General features: G+C 43.6%; 1 protein-coding gene across 1 annotated transcript in view; it reads right to left on the bottom strand.

Moving 5' to 3' along the window:
* Window positions 1-26,960, bottom strand: part of LOC144893206 (kinesin-like protein KIF13A) — a 269,629-nt gene that overhangs the window by 153,707 nt on the left and 88,962 nt on the right. The window contains exon 6 of the mRNA XM_078782867.1: window positions 6,141-6,317. Coding sequence (XP_078638993.1) covers window positions 6,141-6,317 — 177 coding nt within the window. The remainder of the gene's footprint in view (window positions 1-6,140; window positions 6,318-26,960) is intronic.

Genomic DNA, 26,960 nt, shown 5'->3' with positions numbered 1-26,960 from the left:
CCCTCCCTCCTAAACTCCTCCCACACCTCTCCCCTCCGAGACTCTCCCTCGCTCCTCCCCTCCTAGACTCCCCTCTCACCCCTCCTCCTCAAAGCATCCTCCCTGCTTCTTCCTCCTTCCAACTTTCACCTTCATCTCCCCAAACCTTCTGCCTTGCTCTTCCCCCTCCTCAAATAACACCTCACTGTGCCTCACCCAATCTCCATCAAACCTTTTGTCCGCCCCATTCTTCCCTTTCTCCAAGCTATTCTGAAATCTCTGACACACCTTCAACAGCTCTCCCTACCTCTTCCTCCTCTTCCACATCTTACTCTACCCCTCCCCCCCCCCCCCTGTTCTGGACCCGATGCTCCTTCCTCTTCATTAACGGTATGGACCTCAAACATCCGGGGCCTTCGCTCAAACTTGACTGACCTCTCCATACAGGTTGCTTCTGACAAACCAGATGTGATCTGCTTAACAGAAACTTTCCTCCTTCATGATGTCTCTGATGCCTTGGTATCTCTCCCAGGTTACTCCCTCCTCCGGTATGATAGACCTGAGCCTCGTCCTGGAGGTGGGGTTGCTATCTTTATAAAAAACTCTCTTCCTCACTCGCCCTCCACTGCCCTCTCTCCACCTCACCCCCAGGAATACCTTTGGCTACGGCTTCCCCTTCGCTCCCACCTTTTGTTCATATGTGTGTTGTACCGTCCACCAATCAGCGATGACTCCATCTACATCTCACTGTCTGATAATATGGACCAACTTCTATCTACCCATCCCAACTCTCTCTTCCTCATATGTGGTGATTTCAATTGTCACCATGCCAGTTGGCTGGGTGTAGGTACCTCTCTCACCAGCCATGGCTCTTCAGCAAAGGACTTCTGCGACTCACTGGGACTGACACAATCTGTCAATTTCCCGACCCGGATCTCAGTCAACGGAGCATCTTCTCTTCTGGATTTGGTTATGACAAACTTCCCTGAAAATGTCTGCTGCTCTTCTTCTGCTCCAATCGGCTCATCTGATCATGTGCTTGTCAAAGTGGACATCTCTCTGACCATTCTCAGAGAGCCTCCTCAGCGTCGACGAGTCTGGCATTTCACTCAGGCCAACTGGCACGGTCTTCAAGCAGCCATCAATCATCTGGACTGGTCTCCCATCTCTACCGCCTCTGACATCAACTCATCCTGGGAATTCTTTCAAAGTAAATTGCTCTCTCTCATGCACAGATTTATACCATCTCGTCTTCAGTTGTCATACCCTTCCTCCCGTCCATGGTACACGGAATCTTGTGGTGAGGCTGTTGCCCTGAAACAACTTGCTTTCGTCTCCTGGAAAGCAAATCCAACGGAAGGAAATCTCATTTCCTTTCACAAAGCCCGAAACAAGTGTGTGTCCACCCTCAAGAGAGCCAGGAAACAATATCTCACCATTCTCAAGACTGAACTCTCTTATCTGTCTCCCTCTTCCAAATCCTGGTGGCATCTGGTCAAATCTGTTTCTGGTGTTTGTTCCCCCTCCATCCCCTCCCGCACCTCAAACGGCTTAACGGCTGACTCCGCACGTGAAAAAGCTGAATGCCTCAACTCTGTGTTTGCCTCTAAATCTTGTGTCCCAAACCCATCCCTCTCTGTACCCACCGTACCCAGTCGTACCCAGCTGCTCCTGGACTCTGTGTCCTTTCCTCCTGACAAGGTGGAAAAGTTTCTGTCAACCCTCGACTCTGATTCTGCAACTGGTCCTGACGGCATCAGCCCACGGGTCCTAAAATCATGTTCTTCTGCTCTTTCACTCCCTCTTTCTGTTCTCTTCACCCTCTCTTTTGCTCAAGGTCATCTGCCATCTGCTTGGAAATCAGCCAACATCACCGCTTTGCACAAAAAAGGTGCAAAAACAGATCCCAGCAACTACAGACCAATCAGCCTTCTCCCAATTATCAGCAAAGTCATGGAATCCATCATTGCTTCAGATATTAAATCTTTCCTCTTCTCCAATGGCTTGATCTCTGATCATCAATTTGGTTTCAGACCTGGTCACTCTACTCTGGACATGCTGCTTCTGCTTTCTCAACAATGGATGGAGGTCCTCAACGCCAAACAGGAAATTAGAGCTGTCTCCCTTGACATTTCACGTGCCTTCGATACGGTCTGGCACCCTGCTCTGCTCTCCAAACTCTCCTCCTTTGGTATCCATGGAAATCTCCACGCATGGCTGGCGGACTTCCTCTCTGGTCGTAGTCAACGTGTGGCCCTGAATGGGTTTCTCTCATCTCCTCTTCCTGTTCAGGCTGGAGTTCCCCACGGTAGTGTTCTGGGCCCTGTGCTTTTTCTGGTCTTCATCAATGATCTCTCTGACTCTCTTGAAAATCCTCTCTATCTCTTTGCTGACGACTCTACTCTCTGTCGCTCCATTCCTCATCCCTCAGATCGGCAGTCTGCAGCCTCCTCACTCTCTGCAGACCTGGACAAAATCACAGACTGGTCAAACAAGTGGAACATGTCTTTCAATCCTGACAAATCTCACACTCTTACAATGTCTCTCCGAAAGGACCGACTGGACAACCCTCCCATCTACTTTCTCAACAATCCTCTCCAAGAAGTTCTGTCGCTCAAGCTTTTGGGTCTCACTATCTGCCATGATCTTTCTTGGGAAAACCACATTTCCAAGCTGGCCTCCAAAGCCAGTCGCCGACTGGGCATCCTCCGTCGTGCGAAGTCCTTCCTTGGCACACCTGAGCTCCTCACCACATACAAGGCTTTCATCCGCAGCTCAATGGAATACTGTTCCCCCCTCTGGGCTGGTGCTCCTGCCTCACACCTTGCTCGGCTTCACGCTGTTGAGGCCAAAGCTTTCAGAATCATTGGAATCTCCTGCGATGTAGTCAACGCCGAGGGCCTTTCACTCACTCACCGCAGGCAGGTTGGTGGTCTTTCTGTCTTCTACCGACTCCTCTCCGGCCTTGCTCCCCCAGCTCTCTCTGTGCTCTGTCCCCCCAATATTCCTTCAGGTCGCACAAGATCTGCCTGCAACCCTCTTATGGTTAAACTGCCAAAGTCTAGGCTCTCTGCTCACCTTCACTCTTTCATTCCCCTTTTCTCCCGCCTCTGGAACAAACTCCCCCACTCCCTTCAATCCCACTCCTCCCTCCAGGTCTTTAAAACAGCTGTTCACCACCATCTCTTATCGTCCCCCATCGAAAACCTTGATCTTTTCTACCCCCGGTAATTCACCCCAGAGTCCTTGCAGTGTTCATATGTTTTAATCCTCTCCCACCTCCCCCCAAGTCCTCCCGATGTCCCTGCTCTCAAATGTTGTGTTTGTGTCCTTCCCCCTCTTCCCCCTCTCTTTTGTGTCCTTCCCCCTCTCTCCCCATCTTGTCTGCCGCTCCCCTTGTTTTTTATGTTTTGTGTGTCGGTTTGTCTTTTTGTGTGATTAATGTTAGCTCTTTCACGAGCCTCGATCTTGTATACAAAAAAATAATAATAATAAAAAATATATATATATATCTATCAGGGAGATGAGGACTGACTTTTAAAGGTGATCCAAGTTGGAGTGTACAATTTTAAGAAACAGCTGGGAAAGCTAAGAGTAGATAAAGCTCCAGGCCAGATAATATGCAACCAACAGTATTGAGGAAAGTGGTGGGGAAGACCAGCGTGATGCTAACCGATGTCTTTAACAGCTCATTCTCCCTTTTGTCAGGAAAAGGTACTGGAGGATTGGAGGGCAGCAAATGTAACATATTATTTAATTTTCAGATGAAACAAAGCTTGGGTGTAAGGTAGATAGCAGAGCGTGGGATCACGTTCAGGAAAGTCTGTCTTAGATTGGGCAAAAGATTGGCAGATGCAGTTTAACGTACAGGAATGCAAGGTTCAGGGGATTGCAAAGACCAATAAAATAGGGATTACATGATGTAGTGAGGAGCAGTCTTCGAGCATGTAACGCAGGGGAACAGGGAACGATCGGGGGGTGTGACTATATACGGAGGGAGGGGGGGAGTGGGGTGGGGGAATCAGACAGGACCGTGCAAGGCAGTTAAACGTAAAGTTATTCTGTTTTTAGGTTGTATTAGCCAGGGGATAAATTATAAATCCAAAGAGGTAGTGTTTACACTCTACAGGAAGTTAGTGGGGCCTTTAGATCTAAAAAAAACAACAATCGTGCACGGCAGCCTTTGGACTTTAGAGCTCAAAAAAATAATCAGCTTCTATCTTTTGATTGGTGAACCAATTCTGTGACCCAATATGCAAATTCTTAAAATTTCACGTCAATTGGACAAAAAAAGACAATTTTATGCAAACTTGACTTTTGTCCTTTTGATCTATAAAAAAAAAAAACCAATCGACTCCTACCTTTTGTTTAGTGAACCAATTCAGTGATCTGATATGCAAATTCTTAAAATTTCAGGTTAATTGGATGAAAATTGATGATTTTATGTGACACTGACCTTTGACCTTTTGATATTTTGTCAAAATTATTAATTTGCCTTCTCCATATTATCATAACGAAGCTTTTTTGAAAAGTTGATGACAAAACTCGTGGTAAATTGAAATTTCAGGTCAATTGGATGAAAATTGATGATTTTATGTGATGCTGACCTTTGAACTTTTAGCTTTTTGTCAAAATTATGAATTTGTCTTCTCCATATTATCATAATAAAGCTTTGGTGAACATTTGATGACAAAACTCAAAAGGTAAATTGAAATTTCATGTGAATTAGATGAAAATCGATGATTTTACGTGACGCTGATCTTTGACCATTTGATAAAATTTATCAGTTTGCCTTTTCCTTATTATCATAATAAAGCTTTGGTGAACATTTGATGACAAAACTCAAATGGTAAAAATGTTATGGCCCAGATAGACACACACATACACAGACACACAGCCAGACAGGCAGACAGACAGACAGACACACAGAAGTGATTCCAAAACCCCGCCTCCGACTCTGCAGGGGACAGCTAACAAGAGGGTCCCGGGGGCGTGGGCGGGCTCGATACCATGGTGTGGGCAAGATTACTCAGCTGTGTAGTTAAGACCCCCAAGACCCTTTCAATGCTTTATACACCTTTATATCCCTTAACCCCTGAGACGTTTTATACCCTTTAGACCCCAAGAACCTTTAAACCTTTACACCCGTTAAGTCCCTTTCGACCCCTCAGACCTTAACGCCATTTACAACCCTTACAGGCTTACACCCTTCAGACAGATTAGACAGTTTGGACCCATGACCATTTAGAGCTTTAGACCACTTGGACCTTTTTAGATTACAAATAAATTACAAATAAATAATATAACTAATATTATAAATACATTTGTACAAAATAAATGTTTGTGTTATGATTGGTGAAAATGATGACTGCACAACTCAAGTTCAGTCAGGTCATCATTATCCTCAGTTTAAACAACTGTGACGACGTGTGGTGAGGTGAGCGTAGCGAGTTGATCCATGCCAATGTGTATATACACTGTATATATCTACATACATACATATTCTGATTCTGATGTGCCATACTCTTCCAGATCTTACATCTTCTCAGATGAACATCTTAAATATTGTTCCCAAAGTAACTCTTCCAGATGATAGAACACTCAAACTTGGTGTGAAGGAATTTGAATGAGTCTAGTTTCAGCTCAAACATCAACCTAATGGTGTTTCTTGATACATGACAAAGGCACGGATAGAGTATAGAATAAAAAACCCCACCTTTGGAGGCCATTTTCCCCCGCCGAGCAGGGGTTGGCCCTTTCCGGACACCGCGGTCCCCTTTTTGAAGCAATGTTTTATGGCCGGATGCCCTTCCTGCCGCTAACCCTGTTAGTCGCCTCTTGCGACACACAGGGACTTACCAGTGAACTGGCACTCAATTTGCCGACCTCTGAAGGATGACAGGCTGAGTCAACCCCCCTGGTGTTAATTCAGCGATCGACCGGGATTTGAACCCAGGATCGTAGGATCCCAACCCAGCACCGTAGCCGCTAAGCCAACACAAGGCTGTGCACGGATAGAGTATGAAGAACAGTATTCATGAAAAAAACATCATTGTAACAATAAGATTGATCACACATGCATATTGATATGCAACAACGTTCCTACAATTAGAAACCTAGACATGTACGTGATTATTATTGAAGGGTAAAAGTTGACTCACCAGGCAGTGACAACGCTGGCACCCAGAGAGCCAGATCTCGCCACTGCGGTGAGGACGTGCGGTGCCAGGCTGGTGGCATTGCTTGGCAAGATGCCCGTCACACTCCGGACAGCAGGATCGTTCGACATTGGGGTTTTCACACTCGCACACGGTACGGCGGCAGAACACTTTCCCGTTCTGCTCTCACACACCCAGGCAGATACCATAGGTACAAAATGAACGGCACCAACCGTACCTGTAATAACCTCCAACATACCAATGATATCCTCTTACATTTCACAGGTGTGCAAAGTGGAGTTTGTGTATAGTCTGCAGACTTTGATTTGGTCGACATAGCCCCATGTTTTCAACATACCATGGACAACTAAACATAAATTGTTTTCAGTCTAAGTCTACCTGATAACAAAATCCTTCAAGAATATTCAAACCAAGTTCAGGGTTAGATGCTCAAAGAGGAACCCAAACGCAAATTTCCATTCAAAATCATGAATCCTGGTCTAATTTGAGGGGAAATTTATTTTTCTCAATCACAAAGTTTCGAAAAAAGCCCTCGTGTGGATCTTCGATTTCGCCAGGTAGTCCAAGGGCCAATATAGGTTACCTGTACCGCTCAGTGTCGTCAGGCAGTTGAACTGAGTTATGGGGACAGAACGGACAAAAGTACCAATTTTTTTCCTGGGTGTCATTTATATATCAACAGCATTAATATTATAATATGTGTCACAAATGCTGTCATTGATTACTATGATTAAAATGATACTTTATGCAAATTATATGCATTTTAAGCACATTCTCTGGTATTTCAACACTAAATTAATAGGTAGCTTCTTTTTTTTGTGTGTATATACGTGTTTGGCCCAGGTAAATAATATTGCAATGTTAAGGATGAATTGATGAATGCCTTCCATGAGTTTTATGGTAATTTATGCAAATGTGGGCATTTAATTGCATTCTCAACTTAATTGGAATGATTTAATTGTGAGCTTTTCTTTTTTTCGACTGGATATGTTTGTTCTATTCAGATAATTCATATTGCAAGCTTTGCTTTAAGATCAGTTAAATTAAAATGTAATTTTTATGTAAATTTATGCAAATGTAGTGTAAATGTCTCGTATTTCGCTGATGTTTCAATATCAAGTGATATGATACATGCATTACTGATAAAGAAAATGTGGATCATAGCTCGGAGATTGGCAGCTTAAACCTACACATGGAGGATAATAACTGAAAATCAAATTGATATGCCTTCTGGAAATCTACTTTTCACACTTGCGGACCCCACAAAGCTCGGTGCACGTCCATCCGGCCTTCTTATGAGCACATCTGCCAATGCGGCCTCTCGTGCTCTTGCAGCCACACTGGACTAGTTCATTGCAGGCTTTGGAGGCAATAGGTAGAGTGGTCCAAACTGGAAGACAAGACCGGCTGTCTTTGTCCAATGTCCAGCGCCATGACATGGGGTTGGCGTCTGTTGCTGATTCAGATGACTGGTGCTCCGGATCCCAGCCTGATACACAGTCCGCTCCAAGTGCCGCAGTAAGGCATCCTGAGTCGGTGGCATGATGGATTCCTGGCAGAACATCTCCTTGCGGGCATCGTTCGCAGAGCTCAGCTGGCTGGTCTTGTCACAGAGAACAAAAGTGAAAAGCTCTATTCACTTGAAATGACTGTTCTCGAAGTCCAGTGTAGGGTAGGGATGCTGTGCTACATGTACTAACTAATTTGAGAGGACGTTTGGGGGAGAGGCAACGCACAGAGTTGAGCAATATTACTTTACCTGAAGTCTATGTTGGGAGATCCGAAAATCAATTCAACACTGTTGGGATATTTGTTTTACTAAGCGAGTTTGTCTAAAGGTGTTTTGTAGTACTACATGCACACTGGCATCTTTCTATGAGAAATGAATAATTTGCATAAATTAACATAAATATGTAGCCAAAGGGAATTGATTTTAACAGAAAATTAAATCATTTATGTTAAACACCCAGAAAAAATTTCACTGCATAAAGTTTAGAGCTGGTAATTTACACTTTGAAGAAAATACCTATAAATACATGAAAAATGCATGTAATTTACATAAATTAACATTATAATCATGAAATATAACCTCAGACAGTTTAATTTAATCATGATTTAGAGAAGTGATTACACACAGGCAAAAAGTATTGCCTACATACAGTTTTTGACCTTGTAAGTTACAATTTCAATGACCGGTACTAATAAATACATGTAATTTGCATAAATTAGCATAATGGGACCTATCAAAAAATTAAAGCTATAGGTCTAACAAGCACCTGGAGAAAGATTGGTGCTTTTGTCTGCTCTGTCCCCATAACCCAAAAATATTGGTCGAAGCTGTCTGACGAGTGACGTCACACTCAGAATCCACCTTCACCCTAATGGCGGCTTACACAGAGAAACCGTGCATGTCGAACTCGGATTCCAATACTGATTCCTCCGTCATTAGCAACTCTGAAGGTTCTCAGTATGTTGAAGCTGATCAGTGGAATTTTGAAGAAACTACTGGAGGCAAAATTAGTGATGGAAATGCTTTCAGGGGAATTATGGAGGTGTTAGTGAAGTGAACCTTTCGAGGCTTAAGTGAGCGATTCAGACAAAGATGGTGACAATGGAGGTGTTAGTGAAGATGAAAACGCCGGTGGTATGTTCACTACAGATTGGTAGGTTTTGTTTTTCCTTTCAATTGACAGTTTTTAAGGGATTTTGTATTAATTTATGAATCAGTTATATTACCTCAGCAGAAATACCCATCATCGACCGACAGCTGACACAGCCCAGGCACACTTGGACACCGCCGACAAAATGGGTGACAAATGCTTTGTTCCACCGTCGCAGGCTGACCAGTTGTCTTGTATGTTACAGGTTCATCCTGTTTCCTGCTTTCCAGGTACGATATTTGTGCCTGTGGTCATGCCGTGTCCGTGTGTGTCATACCATGCCCGTGCCATGTCATGCCGTGTCCATGCTGTATCGTGCCGTGTCTGTGCTGTGTTGTGTTGTGTCATGTCGATCTCCCCACTCCCGTGGAGGGAGTAGTAGTGCCAGGGGGAAGAGAGGGGTGGGGTAGTGGTGGCTATTGTTCTAGGGTGATGGTTGATGGGGACTTCTGGGAGGATGGTGGAAAGGGAGAGGGGATGTGAGGTGGTGGTGGGTATTGTGGGAGACTGGGGGTGATGGCTGATGGGGCTTGTGGGGGGGGGGGGGATGGCGGAAGTGGGTGTGGTGCTGGATCGTCTTACAATTTCGAGTGATGGCTGTTTCTTCCGCTTAATCATGGGGATGGCATCCTCTCTCAATCGTGGCAGCTAATCACAAAATCCTTAGCCATCTCTCTTGGTTCATAAGAGTGTTCTGTAAAGTGTTCCAAGCACAAAAGCGAACTTATTGTGGGCCCAATACACATTCGGGTATTTCGGCCAAACCTTGTCCAATTTCAGGCAAACTTAGGGTATTTTGGCCATTGGTGTAGCATGAAACGATGTCAGTTTGTATTACTATGACCACCAAGGTTGCATCGATTAGGCATATTTGGGGAAAATCGAAATGTATTCGCCGTTTGACTTAAATAGTACTGCAATGTAACCCGTAGACAACATGCATTTTAAGGCAATTTTCCCTGCTAGAGCGGGGGTTAGCCTTGCGGTCCCCATGACAATCTTCTCCATTTTGCCCTATTTTCTGCATCTCTCCTTGTTAACCCCCTTGCCCGCATTTCTTCTTCCACCATCTTTAGCCAAGTCTTTCTCGGTCTTCCACGTCCTCTACTTCCTTCTACATTAACTTCCATCACTCTTCTCAACCAGTCACTTTCATCCTTCCTCAATACATGACCAAACCATCTCAACCTGTTCCTCTTCACAGCATCAATCACAGGCAATATTCCCATCATCTTTCGCAATTCATCATTTGTCCTCCTCTCTCTCAACGATACTCCGCACATCCATCGAACCATTCGCATTTCCACCCTTTCCAGCCTTCATTGCTGCTCTACGTTCATTACCCATGTCTCGCTCCCATAAATCATAACACTTCTCACACATGCAGCATACACCTTTCCCTTCAGCTTCAGCGACACTCTCCTCCTCATCAGCACGCCACTCAGTTCCCGAAACTTCTTCCATGCACATCTCACTCGAGCAACCGTTGCCGAGTCTGATCCACCTTCTCCATTCAGCATGTCTCCGAGGTAGCAAAATGTTTTCACACCTTCCAGCTTCACGCCATCTCCAAGATCCAACTCAACATTTCCTCCATCTGCAGCTCCCTCTGCGCACACCTTACATTTGAATGTAGCTGCCACACTGGTTAATGACCCACTCAGACCACTACATTTTTGATGAACCCACTCAGCGCACATTGTACACTGAATGGAGTTCACTCCGACACCCTTCCTGCACACAGCACACGGCCACTTCCCAGTTCTTTCCACCTCACCACATGCTTTACCACTTGCCATCACCTTTGTCTTTCCGATATTCACCTTCAGACCATTTGTCTCCATACATTCCTTCCACTTGTTCATCTTTTCCTTCAGTCCATCCATACTTTCCGCAATCAACACCAGATCATCTGCATACAACAACTCCCACGGTAAACCCTCCTTTACGTTCTGAGCCAGCACCTCCATCACAGCTACAAATAGTAGTGGACTTAGTACCGACCCCTGATGCACTCCCACCTTCACCTCAAACTCACCACTGTTCCCGTCCTTCGTCCTTACAGCTGTGCGTGCTCTTTTGTACATTGCCATCACTACTCTGATCAACCATTCCTCCACTCCTAACTTCCTCAATGCCCATGTCAATACTTTGCGTGGAACCCTATCGAATGCTTTCTCCAGATCAACAAACCCAAAAAACAACTTCTTCCTCTTATCCATGTACTTCTCCTGCAACTGCCTCACAATGAAAAGCGCATCTGTCGTTCCTCTTCCTGGCATAAATCCAAACTGCATTTCGTCGATCTTCACTTTCTTCCTTATCCTCCTTTCCATCACCCTTTCCAATACCTTCATTCCATGCTCCAATAACTTTATCACTCGGTACGAGCCACACTCCAGAGGGTCACCTTTCCCCTTGTATAGAGGGACGAGGGTACTCAGTTCCCAATCCACTGGAATGCGGCCTTCTTTCACCACCAGATTACAGATCTCTGTCATTCTCTTCACACCCCAACTTCCTGCTGCCTTCAACATATCTCCCACAACTCCCGTCGGCCCTCCCGCTTTTCCACTCTTCATTGCTTTTATCGCTTCCTCAACTTCCTTCTCAGTTATCTTCTCTGCCGGTCCTAAAACTGGGTTACTCTCTATGTTGCCATCCCATTCATTCTCTGTATTCAACAGCATTTCCATATATCTTTTCCATCTTCCTTTAATTCCATCTGAGTCGCCAACGATTTCTCCCACTTCATCCTTCAAGCAACTCACCCCCATCACATCACACCTCTCTTTCGCTATGTGCTTTGCAATCCTGAATACTGCTTTCTGACCCTCTTCCGAATCCAAGCGTTCTCCGAACATTTTCCTACATGCCTCCTGCGCCTTTGCTACCTCTTTCTTTGCAGCCTTCCTGGCTGCCTTATAACTTTCATGCTCTGCTGTTTCTGCTCCCGTACCCTTCGCCTTCTGCCACTCTTTGAACTTCTTCCTCTTCTCGTCAATCCTCTTTCCAACTTCAACATCCCACCACCATGTTTCCGAGTGCCTCGGTGGTCCTTTTGTCCATCCACATACCTCACCAACGGCTCCCAACAGACTAGCTTTCATTGACATCCAACCACTTTCAAGCTCAACCACATCATCCTCTACCCTACTCAGCCTCTCTTTTAATGCCTCCCTTACTGTCACCTCTTTCAACCTCCACACCTTCATTCTCGGTTGGTACTTCACCCGCCGAGCTCTCCTCGCACCTTTCACCCTTATGTCGCAGACAACCAAGTGGTGCTGTGAAACAGCCTCCTCCCCCGGGATCACCTTTGTGTCCCGGAGGTGCCCCCTATCTCGCCTACGCACCATCAGGTAGTCAACGGTTGTCGTCGACCCACCTGACGTGTATGTAACAAGCTTATTGTCCTCTTTCTGGAACTGAGTATTACAAATCAACAAATCAGCTCCATCAGCAAACTCCAAAATCCTTTCACCTTCTCCATTTCTCACACCATATCCGTAACCCCCAGGAACTCCCTCAAAACCGTCCATACTCCTTCCCACATGTCCATTTAGGTCTCCTCCCACCACAACAACTTCCTCATCTTTCACGTTTTCCATCAGCTTCTCTATCGCATACCAGAACTTGTCCTTCTCTTCATCGCTTCGACCAACCTGCGGAGCATATCCCGAGATGACGTTCACCAAGAGCTTTCCAATCATCATTTTCACCATCATCAACCTATCACTCACTCTAGTCACACTCACCACACTGTCTACAAACTCCTCAGAAAACAGGACACCAACACCATTCACGCCCTCCGGGCACCCTTGCCACACAAACTTGTATTTCTGTCCCTGCCTACCCTTCACCATTCTCACACCACTTCCCTTCCATCTCGTCTCTTGCACACAACATATGTCCACTCTTCTTCTGACCAATACTTCCACCACTTCTCCTGATCTCCCTGTCATTGTCCCTACATTCCATGTCCCAAACCTCAGAAACCGATCTCCACTTCGGGCTGTACCCTGCCCATATGTACTTGTGATTGTCATGGTTCTCTTTTTGAGGCAATGTTTTTATGGCCGGATGCCCTTCCTGACGCCAACCCTCTTAGTCGTCTCTTACAATACGCAGGGATACGGTGTACCTATTCTGACCAGGGTACACACTGGGAAACGTTTAAAACATGTAAATTCTGGGGGAGGGGGGGGGGGCGTCAGCATCACGGCTGCGGTTTAAACATATTCCAACAATATCCAAACAGAACCATGAAAAAGAAAGAAAAAAAAAGAAAAAGAAAACTGGAGGTAGACAGTACGAAAATGGTGGTCGACTTCTGAGTGTGTCTGGCTAAGAGTGAAGAAGAAGATTTCGACTTTTAATCACAAAATTACCGACTTTATAAATCGCAAATGGGAAAAAGACATCATATATACACTACCGGTCAAAAGTTTTAGAACACCTCAATTTTTCCAGTTTTTATTGAAATTTAAGCAATTCAAGTCCAATGAATAACCTGAAATGGTACAAAGGTAAGCAGTAAACTGGTCGAGGTTAAATAAAAAAGTTTAGGTTAGCAAAAACGGGGAAATAATGTAAATTGCACAGTTATATTGTAAAAAGGCCTTCTTCAGGGAACAAGTAATGGGTTAACAACTTACAGCTGTTATGCAGCAATGTAAGTAAATTCAGCCTTGAAGGTTGATGCAAACAATTCCTATAGGTGTCCCAACCTCTGCTGATTACTTGATTACAAACCCCCTGTCTGTATAAAGCAGTATTGGAACGGACTGTTATTACACCCTCTGAAGCGTTATTTGGACAACATTGCACTGCAGGAAGTAGTGTATTGGAAACTGGAGGAAACTCTGACAGGAAGAGGTCTGGCAGACCCAAAGCCACAACAGAATCAGAAGACAAGTTTCTGAAGTCAACAGTTTGCGTGATAGGCAGCTCAGAGGACAACAGCTTCAAGCACAGCTTAACACTGGTTGAAGTGAACAAGTCTCAGTTTCAACTGTGAAGAGAAGACTTCGACCTGCAGGTTTGACCGGTCGAGTGGCAGTAAGAAAGCCAATGCTAAGATGGCAAAATAAGAAAAAGAGGCTTGCCTGGGCCATGAAGCACTGCCAGTGGACTACTGAAGACTGGAAGAAGGTCTTATGGACCAATGAATCAAAATTTGAAATCTTTGGTTCATCACGCAGGGTTTTTGTACGCCGTCGATTAGGCAAAAGGATGGTTCCTCAGTGTGTGACACCAACTGTCAAACATGGAGGAGGAAGCGTGATGGTCTGGGGCTCTTTTGCTGGATCCAGAGTCGGCGACTTGCACTGAGTGCCTGGCACCTTGAACCAAAAGGGCGACCACAACATTTTCAGCGCCATGCAATACCCTATGCCCTATGGTATACACCTAGTTGGTCAGGGGTTCATCCTACAGCAAGATAATGACCCTGAACACACCTCCAGGCTATGTCAAAACTACCTTCGAGGAAAAGAATAAGACGGTAGGCTTCAAATCATGGAATGGCTCGCACAGTCTCCAGACTTAAACCCCATCGAGCTGGTTTGGGATGAACTGGACAGAAGGGTGAAAGCAAAGCAACCTCCAAGTGCAACACATTTGTGGGAACTTCTGCAACAGTGTTGGGAAGAACTTCCCGAACAATATTCGATTTCCATTGTAGAAAGAATGCTACGAGTGTGTTCGGCGGTTATATCTGCATAAGGTGGCGACTTTGCTGAGTCAAAAATTTAAATTAAATTTTGTTAAACAAAATGATTCTATGATTTCTTTTTTATCTCCAATTGTTTATTTGTTCTCTGCTAAATTTAAGAGTACATTGAGACATTAAACTGCGTAAATTTCAATAAAAACTGGAAAAATTGAGGCGTTCTAAAACGTTTGACCGGTCGTGTATTTTATAGGGTATTGAGGGATAGATTAGCAGTAAGGTTGTCGGAGCGTTTGGGTTCCCCTTTAAATACAACATCTACTGAGGAAGGCCACAATCATTTTTTTTTTGTATACAAAGTCAAAGCTCGTGTAAGACCAACACATAAAACATAAAGACATCAATAGAAAACACACAAAAAAATATGTAAGAAAGTGAGCGGGAGACAAGAGGGGGAGAGAGAGAGGGAAGCACAACAACAGTAGATAACACGGAGAGTGGTGGATCTGTGGAAGGGAGAGGGCTGGAGTGGGGGGGGGGGGTGGGGAGGTGCACGGTATATAACAATGGACACTACGAAGAGTTTCAGGAAAGAAAAACTGAATTTGAAAAAGGTGGATTTGGGGTGTATTAACGGAGTTAGAAAAGATCAAGGTTTTGGATAAGAGATGGTGATCTCTTTCAATGATCTATAGATGATCTCGAAACAGCAATAACTGACAAAATCCATTCAATCATTGCAGCCGAATATGCCAGAGTAATAAATAATTTTCCTCTTTGAATGCAAGTGTGAACGTGTGCAGCATCGAGGCCGACAATGACATTAAAAATATTCACCTGAAAATTGCCATTGTGATCGTGCATCATGTGAAGCAAATATGTATGACAGAACATGTCATGTACCATATAAAACGCAATCAGTTTGTGTGTTTGTACAGATGTCTGTCCCACTTCATATGGATAGGATATAAATAAAGGCCGATCTTTTAACACAAATGTGTGTTCACTAAGGTCTATTTTTGAGGATAAAACAAACTCGAAAAACATTTTGCATAAAAGAGTAAGTATGTCTCTTCAATTGGAATTGTAGATGGTGGCTTGCAAACCGAGCCTCAAGGGCGGTGTACAGAAGTGATTTAAAAAAAAAAAAAAAAAACCCCCGAAATTTCAGCTTTCTAACTCAAAGGACGGTTGAGATATCGCCCGGACAAACAAACAAACAAGAAAGAAACCGGAGTGAAAACTGAGTACTCCCTTTCAGCGCGCATCATTGCCGGGCCCCCCTTTTGTGCCCGGCAATGACGTCATGCAGCACCTGGAGATGGCATAGGAAAGGAGCGGTGTACAATAAACACAAGGTGCAGGGAGGTAAAATTCGCTGCACATGATGTGCAACAAGCACAGAGTAAAACGAGCATTCATTTATTTCACTAGGGTGTCTAATAAATAAGAAATATACAAGACAACCTAACACTAGGCCGAGGCTTCAAACTTTGGCACGTTCATGAGGCTGCACTGTCGAACAAACTGTTCCAACCCGTCATTTTTGATGGGCTTTTTACTCTTTTGAAATAAAAACTCGAACGACACTCAGTAGAGCACATACCTCCGCCAGGCTGAACAGTTTACATTTTGTATCACATTGATAGACCGGATCTGGAACCGGACCTGATCCAAAATCGAATCAGCTTGTTCTTTTCACGGATCCAACTCATCCACCATGTTTTGTGATAATCCATCCACCCTTTTAAAAATATCGTGCTCACAGACAAACAGACAGACAGACAAACAGGGGTGAAAACACAACATCCATCCACCTTTGGGGTGGAGGTAATAAATAGGGTAAATTAAATTGTATTGGTACCCGTTTTTGTGGTCACTCATTATCTGATGTGCTTGTGGAAAATGTGTGTATATTCCTTGGGTTGTGTAACAATATTGGGCGTTGATCGATGGGGGATGGGGGATTATATGTGACCCCCACCCCACTTTTTTGGTGGAAAAACAAAAAATGTGTATCCAGTACTCACAAAGGATTACAAAGCATTCTTGGCAATTGATTTAATACATTTTATGAAGGGCGATTAATTACTTAGCGAGTGGAATATTAATAGATTCGAAGCTTTTTGGGAACACCGTTTACATCAATGCTGTACAGTGCAGATATAATTGAATTATGACCTTTTCTAACCCTTTAACCCTGCGCCCTCCAAGTCCACCTCATTCTAAGTCTCCAATTTTTCCTGGGTTTGCTTCTGTATTCATCTGGTCCAACCTGTCAATCCTCCCCTATTCCTCATTTGCCCAAGTCTTCCTCAATTTTGTCCCTCTTCCCTGCTGTTGCTGTGTTCCCCATCTCGTTGTGCTGTTCCTTTTGTCCTGTTACATCCTGATCCATTTGATGTTCTAGCTACTCCACAAGCCTCGACTGTGCATCCAAAAAAACCTTTCTCTCGTCAACGAAAACACGACAATTTCCTTTTCTTTGCCAAATACTTCTCCTGGCATTGGCTCCAAATAAAAATTTAATTCTGTTGTTGATGTTCCATTCATAAAAACAAGAACAAAAAAATTACAACTTTTCTTCGTCTTCTTTCAACCACATTTTAAGAAACTTTCAATGCTTGCTCAATTATACAAGTAGACACACAAATAAAAACAAACACATGTGCATACAAACGAGTATAAATGAAACACCCAAGAAGCAATTGAAGAAGGAAACACAAATGTACACTGACATAAATAAACATGCGTGCATGCAAAAAGTAATAAACAGAAACACGCATGCATGCACATGCGCACTACAGCTCCAAAGATTGAAAAAAAAAAAAAAAAAAGGCTAAAGAAAAATGCAAGACGAAATATCAACAGATTTACATACATACACTGACAACTGGGCGAATGATAAAAAGCAGGAAAAAAAAAAAAAGAGTTGGACAGATTGGAATGGAAAGAGTAAAAAAGGCTCAATGGAATGGCTATGAAGAGGACAGCTCGATTAGGACAGAGAACAAATCATTATAAATGTTCAAGATCAGGGACATGGCATCAACAACGGGACTGGCAGGACTGAGTGGCGGGATGGTCAAAGAAAAAAGATGGTGGGACTGTGAACCAGACAGGTAGAAACAGGAAGCAGGAGTCACCTCCTATTGGGATGGAAAACAACTTATCAGAACAGCTGTACACACAAAGACACAACAAAGTTTATAGAGTAATCCACTGGCACATCATTGAAAACAAGGATATAATGCTCACGTATGACCTGATGATCCCAACCAGTGTGAACCTAGAAAACAAAGCACTGTGTCTGGACATTGTACTCAGGAACAAAAAGGAAATAAAGGAATTGCTAATTGAGGTTTCAGTACCCCATGGATTTGGTCTAAATGATGCAGAAATCAAGGAAATGACCAAATATGAAGACTTCAAAAATGAAGTGAAAAGATCTTGGAAGCTGAAGAGCAACGAAAATGTGCCAGTGATAACTGGAGCAATGGGAATGATAAAGAAGAACTTTACAAAGATCCTACCAACCATCCCTGGGAACATTAACACAAACAAGCAACAGTTGGACGCTGTATAGGGATCAGTGACGATCCCGAAAAGAGCCCTTGGAACAAAACTCCGAGGACACCAAAACCTCTCAGCTTGGTCCATGAATCGTGATCCCTTACTGAAACAGAGGTGGATAATTTGAGACATGGGAGGACTCCGTTCCACCTTCTGAAACCCACATATGGAGACAACAACGAATGACACACAATGATGGATGCTTACCCACCATAAAGTGTACCAATTGGCTTTTCAGTTACGCAAGCAATCATTCAAAGAGCCATCATGGTGTGAGATGTGGCCAATAATAATGGAATTTGGATTGAAGAGCAGAAATTGAATCACAAGTTAAACTTTAATTATATTACAGGGTAATAAATCAACCACTTGTTTAAAAAAAGGAAGCATCACAAGGACACCAACACACAAAAAAGGAAAGTATTGGCCACCTTTTACCTGGATTTCCAACTTCCAGAACTCATGCATTCAACACATTGCAATCAGTAGTACCCTCTCTGCTCCTCTCCCAGTGGAGGATGGAGTGACCAGAGGAAGTCTGTTTGGCCCTGTCTTGTTCCTGATCTACATAAGCGACCTTTCCAAAGCTCTGGGAAACCCTCTCTTTCCTTTTGTAATGACAACAGTACAAGGGATTGAAGTATGTTAACCACTGTGGGAAGGAAGGAGAAGCTGACAATTCAGGATTAACCCTTTGATCAGATCAAATAGATATAAAAATTACTTTTTATTAAAGGTTTTCACCGTTTAACTTTCCATTCTGATTAAATGTTCAATGTTTTTTCAAATTTAAAAACAACATTAATTTTGGCGAATGTTGATTTGACAAATGGAACGTGTCTTTCAATCCTGACAAAATCTCACAGTTTCACCCTGTTGCTATGATGGTCGAATGAACCCACCTGTCTATTTCCATGGTTACCAACTCAAAGTCCCTTGGAAATTGAGGCCTCACCATCAACCATGAGTTCACCTGGACTGACCTGAGAGCAAGGCTGGCCTCCAAAGCAAGTTGCAGACGAGGAATCCTCTGTCGTTCCAAGTAAACCTTTAAAAATCAAAACAACTCTGCCGACATCAAGACCTTTGTCTCTTGCTTAATGGAGTAGTGGTCTCCCATATAGGCTGACCCCAGTACTTCACATCTACTTCTTCTGGATTTTGTGGAATCTAAAACTCTCAACATTGTTGGCATCTCGTGATGAAGCAGAAGTAGGCCTATTAGGCTGGTTTCTGTCACATCGCAGACAGGTTTGTGGCCTCTTTTTTTTTAACCAGCTCACCTCCATTTTTGCTCCCTCTGCTCTATCAGGCATCCAACTCTCCCCAGCTTATTTATGATCCATGCATGTGCACACTAACTAACTCCCTTCTGGATAAACTCCTGAAATCCAGAATTACCACACACCCTTACTCTCTTGTTCCTCTGTTATCCTGTTTGTGGAATCACCGTCCTAAGGTGGCTCGATTGCATTCTTTCATCCAGGGATATCAGTTGGCATCAGAACCGCATCTCTCTCATGTCATTCTCCACCCCAAACCATGATTTCTTTCTACCCTCCATTAACCCTTTCTAATGCAACTCTCTTATTTGCAGCGGACTGTTTCCACACATCCTCTCCCCTCATTCCCTTGCTTGTTGCATCCACCTGATGCGCCACTGTCAGTGCGTTACTTCTTTACCCTCTGTCTCCTTGCTCTTCCATGTTCCCCTGTTGTGGATCCAGAAAACAAGAACAACCAACATACTAGGAATAAAAACAACGACATCTCCTCACAGTCAGTGTGATAACCTCCTATCCTCCATTGCCTTGAGTTTCCACTTAGCCTGGACTTTGTATGCAAAATAAAAGCTGTTTGCCTGTTGTATGGTATCTACAGTCACGCGAAAAAGTAAGTACACCCCATGTAAAGTTTTGACTTTTTCAACATATTTCAACATACAGCTATTTGATCTTCATTTCAACAATATTGATAGATAAAGGTGATATAATATAGCAAATATCATAAAACATTTACATTTTGTAGTCCATTGCATAATTTAAATAAACATAAATGAAAATTTCGCATGTGGAAAAAGTAAGTACACCCTTGGCTCTAATAGGTGGTATTGCCCCCTTTGGCAGAAACAACCTCAAGTAGGCGTTTCTTATAACTGTCGACCAGTCTCTGACATCGACTGGGAGAAATTTTTGCCCACTCCTCCATGCAGAATTCTTTCAGCTGTGCGATGTTTGAGGGGTTTCTTGCATGCACAGCTCGTTTCAAATCCCCCCACAACATCTCGATGGGATTTAGATCCGGGCTTTGACTTGTCCATTCCAGAACCCTCCATTTCTTTCTTTTCAGCCATTCCTTGGTGGATTTACTGGTATGTTTAGGGTCATTGTCATGTTGCAAGGTCCACCTTCGGTTGAGCTTCAACTTTCTGACAGATGGCCTCACATTTCCCTCAAGCACCCTCTGGTACAATGAAGAATTCATAGTGGATTCTATGATGGTGAGCTGCCCAGGCCCTGAGGCAGCAAAGCTGCCCCAAACCATAATATTTCCACCACCATGCTTTACAGTTGGTATCAGGCTCTTGTGGTCAAATGCTGTCTTTGGTTTTCACCAAACATGTCTTCTGGTACTGTGGCCAAATAGCTCTACTTTTGACTCATCTGTCCAGAGCACATTGTTCCAGAAGTGCTGATCTTTGCCGAGGTGTTCATCGGCTAACTTTAGTCTTTCCCTGATGTTCTTTCTGGACAGCAACGGTTTCCTCCTGGCACACCTCCCACGTAGATCAAATTTGTGCAGCCTCTTTCTAATGGTAGACTCGTGCACTTTGACATCAACAGCGGCAAGAGCTACCTGTAGGTCCCGTGATGACATTCTGGGTGTTCTTAGAGACTTCTTTCAGCATCTTGCGGTCTGCTCTCGTGCTGAACTTGCTGGGGCGGCCTGGCCTGAACAAGTTGGCAGTTGTTTGGAATCTCCTCCACTTGCAGATGATCTTCCGGACAGTCGAATGATTGATTTCAAATTGTTTGGAGATCTTTTTAAATCCCTTCCCAGACTCGTGGGCATCTATAACCTTCTTTCTGAAGGCCTCAGAGAGCTCTTTTGATCCAGGCATGGTGACGCCACACACTTCAACAACAAAGAGCAAACCAAACTAAATGTCTGAGGTTTAAATAAGACAGGTTCCTCCAAGATCCTCTCTGACGATGTTCTAATCATTTGCACCTGAGCTGGTGCACCTGATTCTAATTTTAGGTATTTGAAGTAGTGATAAATGTCGGGGTGTACTGACTTTCCACATGCAAAATTTGCATTTATATTTATTTAAATTATACAATGGACTACAAAATGTAAATGTTTCATGATATTTGTTATATTATATCACCTTTATCTATCAATATTGTTGAAATGAAAATCAAATAGCTGTATGTTGAAATATGTTGAAAAAGTCAAAACTTTACATGGGGTGTACTTACTTTTTCACGTGACTGTATATGGCTTCCACAGACGTAGACCATTTCCCCTTTGTATGAGTTCGTGGATATGGAGAAATCTACATTGATTTGGTGAGCATAATGTGCACCACGCAAGCGAGATCCCAGAAGCTGCCTTCACACATTTGACATTTCACGACAATGTCTGGTGTGTTTTTAAGAGTTCAACTATGGATGTGTCACTTGTAGGATAAAAGCAGATATGATTATAAATCCGATGCATCTGGCTGTTTTGCACGTCGATTGGGTGAGCCTGGAATTTGACTATGATATAAAGCATGCATTGCGAAAAGCTCAAAACAAGGACAGACAGACACACACACATACACACACACACACACACACACACACACACACACACACACACACACACACACACACACACACCCCCCCCCCCCCTTTGTAAAATCAAGGTGAAATTACAGATTTAAATTCAGTGTATTGCTGCACTCGTAACAATTATGTAAATTTGAAAAATACCACTACACAAGCCGAAGTATCACACATGCAAGAACCGTGTGTTGAAAGCTCAGCCCACACCTGAGCAGTGATTATTCTGAAGGGACGATGCACATATGGAAACAAGTGAGGTAGGTGTTGGGTGATATAGGGAGAGGGACAAAGTATGTAGAGAAGAAGACCACTCATTTTCACATCTTCAAATGCATAGCAGTTTCTAGGCTATTTGGTACAATCCTGGACGGGTCACCACTCCGACGCAGGATACTCATTCTTCCCAGTAAGCTGGTAATCATTTTGCCAACCTCAGAAGGGTGGCAGGATGAGCCAACCCACCTGGTGTTAATTCAATCGCATGACAGGGGCTCAAACTCAAGACCCTAATATCTTAAGCGAGCCACCTTAACCCACCTTAGCCACCTAAACCACCTTAACCAAACACCAGGCTTAAATTAAGTAGAGTGCATCGAAATATAAATTTGTGAAAAGGGAGAACAGGGAAGAGGAAAGGGCATGGAGGCTGGGAGGATAGGGGAAGGAAGAAGAATGCACGAGATATATGGGATTCATGAATGAGGAGGGGGTTTTGTCGTTTTCATGCATACTTCATTGTAGATGGCTCCTTGGATGTCTGTATACCATCGAGGGTTGTAAAGTCGTTAGCCAGCCACATTTGTCTCGTTTGGAGTACAAACATTATCCCAGGTTAATAAACATGCGAGGCGGGAGGCACACGTCAGTCTGTGCAACCTATCAGCCCTAAATAGTGAAAAGTGCTGAGGCTCATGGCAATGACTTTGAAACACTCCAGGAGCTGCTTGATACTCATACGACCTGGAATTACAAAGAGACCTGCTTTGGGAGGAAATGTTGCCAACAAGTGTGACAAAAACAATAGCAGTATGACAATGGTACCTGTTTATGTCTGTCCCTAAATGAGTAGAGGTTCCACATGGAAAGAAGAGTTCGGGAAGGGTAGATACTTTCTCCTAACCTCTTCAACTCGTATGGGGGAAAGGATACTGAGAGAATCATTGGTTCTGGAATCAATCAATCAAATATATCCATCTATCCATCTATCCATCTCTATCTCTATCTCTATCTCTATCTCTATCTCTATCTCTATCTCTCTCTCTCTCTCTCTCTCTCTCTCTCTCTCTCTCTCTCTCTCTCTCTCTCTCTCTCTCTCTCTCTCTCTCTCTCTCTCTCTCTCTCTCTCTCTCTCTCTCTCTCTCTCTCTCTATATATATATATATATATTGTTGCGGTTTTGAGAACCCACACAGGTAACATCATTAAAGGTTAAATGTTGCACCCCATAGTTAGGCCACAAACAACACGTAGGCCACCTTAGAACGTTAGTTATTTCTTAGTATATGTGAGATAAGGCCATTTCCAATAGTTCTCATTGCGTTGTGTAAAACAAATAAGAGTAGGCCCTGTTCATTCTGCAGCCCTCCCTCCAATCGACTCCATTGCACACCATTCAGTCTGCACCCCATGCCCCATTGCGCCCATCCAGTCTGCACCCCATTGCCCCTCGCATTAGGATGCTCAAACCAGCCAAAATGCCACAAGGTAAGGCCCGAAAAGGGGGCGGAGCATGAGGTCGGGGGTGTGGCCACGTCAAGCAAACATCAAGGGCGGAGCCAGTAAGACCCCAACAACCAACCAGGGCTGAGGCGACATCGCCTGACGGGGTGTGGCGAGAGGTTCCAGAGGGTTCGCTGGGCGTGGCAATAAAACCCTTTGCGCGAGGCCCCCCACCACAGTTATGAGAAGGGAGAGGCAGGTGCTCGAGTCTCGGAGTGGAGTTATGAGGAGAGACGCGCTGTGACAAGTATTCAAGGATTCGCGTGCATACGACAGTGGCAAAGGGCTTGGACTTGGTTGGAGCGCATTGCATTGTTGTGCAAGGTCGATTGGGAAAGGCGCTTTGGTGACATCATTGTGAAAGCATTGTGGAAGTGGCGCATTGTACCGAACTATTCCGGGAGAGCGTATAAGGTGCAGGTACAACTATTACGTACGCTAGTATAATTGCCAGCTTACCGATTCCCCGACCCCTCCCCCCCCCCCCCCCCCCCCCCATACAATTGTCCGATCCGCGCCACCGACACGGGGCGATCTTGCCTGCCGTCTACCATCATCATGTGCTTCGTGGTACGAGTCGGGGACCGGAGCGAGCTGTGGACGCCATCGGTGGACCCTCAACCCGACCATCTACAAACCCCGTGTGAGTGAGTCTGAGAGTGTGACTCAGTGTGAACGGGCCCGTGTCCAGGGATAAGTATAAGACTGTATAAGGCTGCCCTGTGTATCTGCTTCTTCTTCTTTACTGTACATTGCTTCTTCTTCTCTTCCTCTACTTATTTGTACAAAGTGTAATAAATTACCTGTTCTTCCTGTTTTCCTCTTAATTCGACCGTCTTAGTGATTTCTCCATTGGGTAAGCACGGCACGATCAGAAACCGCTCTAATCGGGTTAGTTCCCGTTAACGGCCCGAATCACGGCTCGCTTTCGCTTGGCGTGTCCACTGAAATCGTGGTTCGGGTGGGGTTATTTCCTTGCTTCACGGCCGGTGTTAGTACTTAGGTAATAAGACTAATTCGGCTTACAACCCTATTTAACACCGACCGGAAGGAACGTGATAGCCCCGGATCGCATCGGCTAGTAAAAAGACAGGGGGATTAATCCCCCCTTGGTAAGGGGAAGGCCGACGTTCTGAGATCCGCAACAATATATATATATATATATATATATATATATATATATATATATATATATATATATATATATATATATATATATATATATATATATATATATATATATATATCTGCCAGCAAAATCAAGAATGTCTGGTGTTCAAGTGATATAACTCTGCTGATGGAAAGTGCTGAAGAGCTGGAAACTTTTCTGGAAAGGTCATATGAGAGAATGATAAGATGGGTTTATTTCTTAACTAGAAAATATAATTAATTTGACGCGAACACGTCGATGAATAGGCCTCCGCCTGCGCTAGATGTCAAGCCACTGTTATGTTTGATCTCAATAAAAGGTCTCAAGAAAAATTAAAGGTCACATGAGAGAGAAAAGAGAGATAAGCAGAAACCCCACAATACAAGATGCTTCTAACTCGAGTTGCTGAAAATGATTTTCAAAGGGCACATGACCTTAGTCCTTTGACCTTTTGAACCCAAAATCGAATCGATTTATCTTTGTGTGACAGTCCATAGTTGTGCCAAGTTCAGTTGAAATATATGTGATTCACAAGTTATCATGGTAACAAAAAACCGACAAAGGATGGATGTATGGAGCAATGAAGAAATAACTGAAAACATATTGCCTTAGGCCTTCAGAGGTGTAGAGGTCCGCATGGACTTCTGATTTTATTGAAATATCCCTCTTCTATCGAGTAGGTGAGTTATCACTTGTATCCTGTGCAAATCTGGTCATACTCTGCTCAATTTCAGGAAAGCTCGGGAACATGGGTGCTGCTTTATAATACTAGAACGCCACTCAGTAGAGCGCATACTCCCGCCGTGGGTCAAGTTGGAATAATACGTTTTGTTTAACATCCCCTCTCCCCAAAACAATAAATGAAAAAGAAAGTAGGCCCTAACTGTCAGAGAATTTATTTTGATATATCTCGGAATTAGAGGAGGAAAACATCATTTAAGAATAAGAATAAAAGCTTTAATGCAGTAAAACAAACAAAAAAATTCCCAAAAAACTTCCTGGATCCGGAATAATATCCTGAGCTTCACCAAAAACTAATCAATTCTTCCTTATCTCAAGGACAATCATCCCACCAACTTTCATCCAAATCCGTTCAGAACTTTTCCAGATATCTTGTTCACAAACACACGAACATACGAACACACACATGCACACACACACGGACGGACACGATCAAATGCATTGCTCCCTGGCGGGAGTAATAAATCGTGATGCACAGCAGTATTATAATCTGTGGAATATAGAATGCTAATGAAGTGAAAACATATACTTAGTACTAAATCTTTGAGTAATCTGGATTATGAATTATAGATATTGTGTGTTGCTGTAGTTTGAAATACTAAGGAATCTTCAAAATGTATTTTTCCAATAAAGGTCAAGAGTATAATTAGTGATAAATTTTAATTAGTAATCTCATTAAAAATTATAGAAATTATGTGCTGTGCTTAGATATACCTAAAGGAATAAAGCTTACATTGATAATCTGTGGAAATATGGAATACAATATTTCTTTAAAAACATGAAACTGTTTTTCCAGACAGAGTGGACTGCCAGGACTCTTTTTCCTAAGGTGCTTATCTTTGTGGCGTATGTTGAAATGTAAACCACCTACTTGTCTCAAATCCCTGACCCCTTGTTTGAACTCTCATCGTTCAGTCGGATGCCCCAAATCACAGAATAATTATTTTTTTGGTCTCTCCAAACGCTATATAAGACAAGATGCAAACTGAATCGGGCAGAATATCTGCTGGATACGTTGTATGGAGTCCTGTTTGAGTACGCCGGCATAGTACTGTTAAACTGTGTTGTAATCCTTATTATATTTGAGTAAGTATTTTCCATTGAATTAAATATTTGACAGTGTTCTAGAGGTGTGTACATTCTATTCGTGTACACCCTTCGATGACTATTTGGCACCCAACATGGGACCACTAATGCCCTGGGGGTCAGAGGCACTGTGTCAGCCAGGGTGATTCCAAGACGCTGACTTTGAGGTAAGAGTAAATGGATTTTCAACTGCTGGTAACTGTGTTCCCCTGGACCCCTGGGGTAACGTGGCTCTGAATCATGTGAAGATTTCATTCTCTGTTGTGTTCATGTATGTTATGATGTTACTGCAATGTCAATGGTGTTGTTATGTTGAATTTCAGAATAAGGCTAATGCCCTCTGGGATCAGGTAAGTGCTGGGAGGT

The sequence above is a fragment of the Myxine glutinosa genome, chromosome 8, assembly GCF_964187855.1.
Source record: "Myxine glutinosa chromosome 8, kmMyxGlut1.1, whole genome shotgun sequence".
Classification (NCBI taxonomy): Eukaryota; Metazoa; Chordata; class Myxini; order Myxiniformes; family Myxinidae; genus Myxine; species Myxine glutinosa.
The sequence above is the reverse complement of the archived record's forward strand: the minus strand, read 5'-3'. Positions and strand labels throughout refer to the sequence as shown.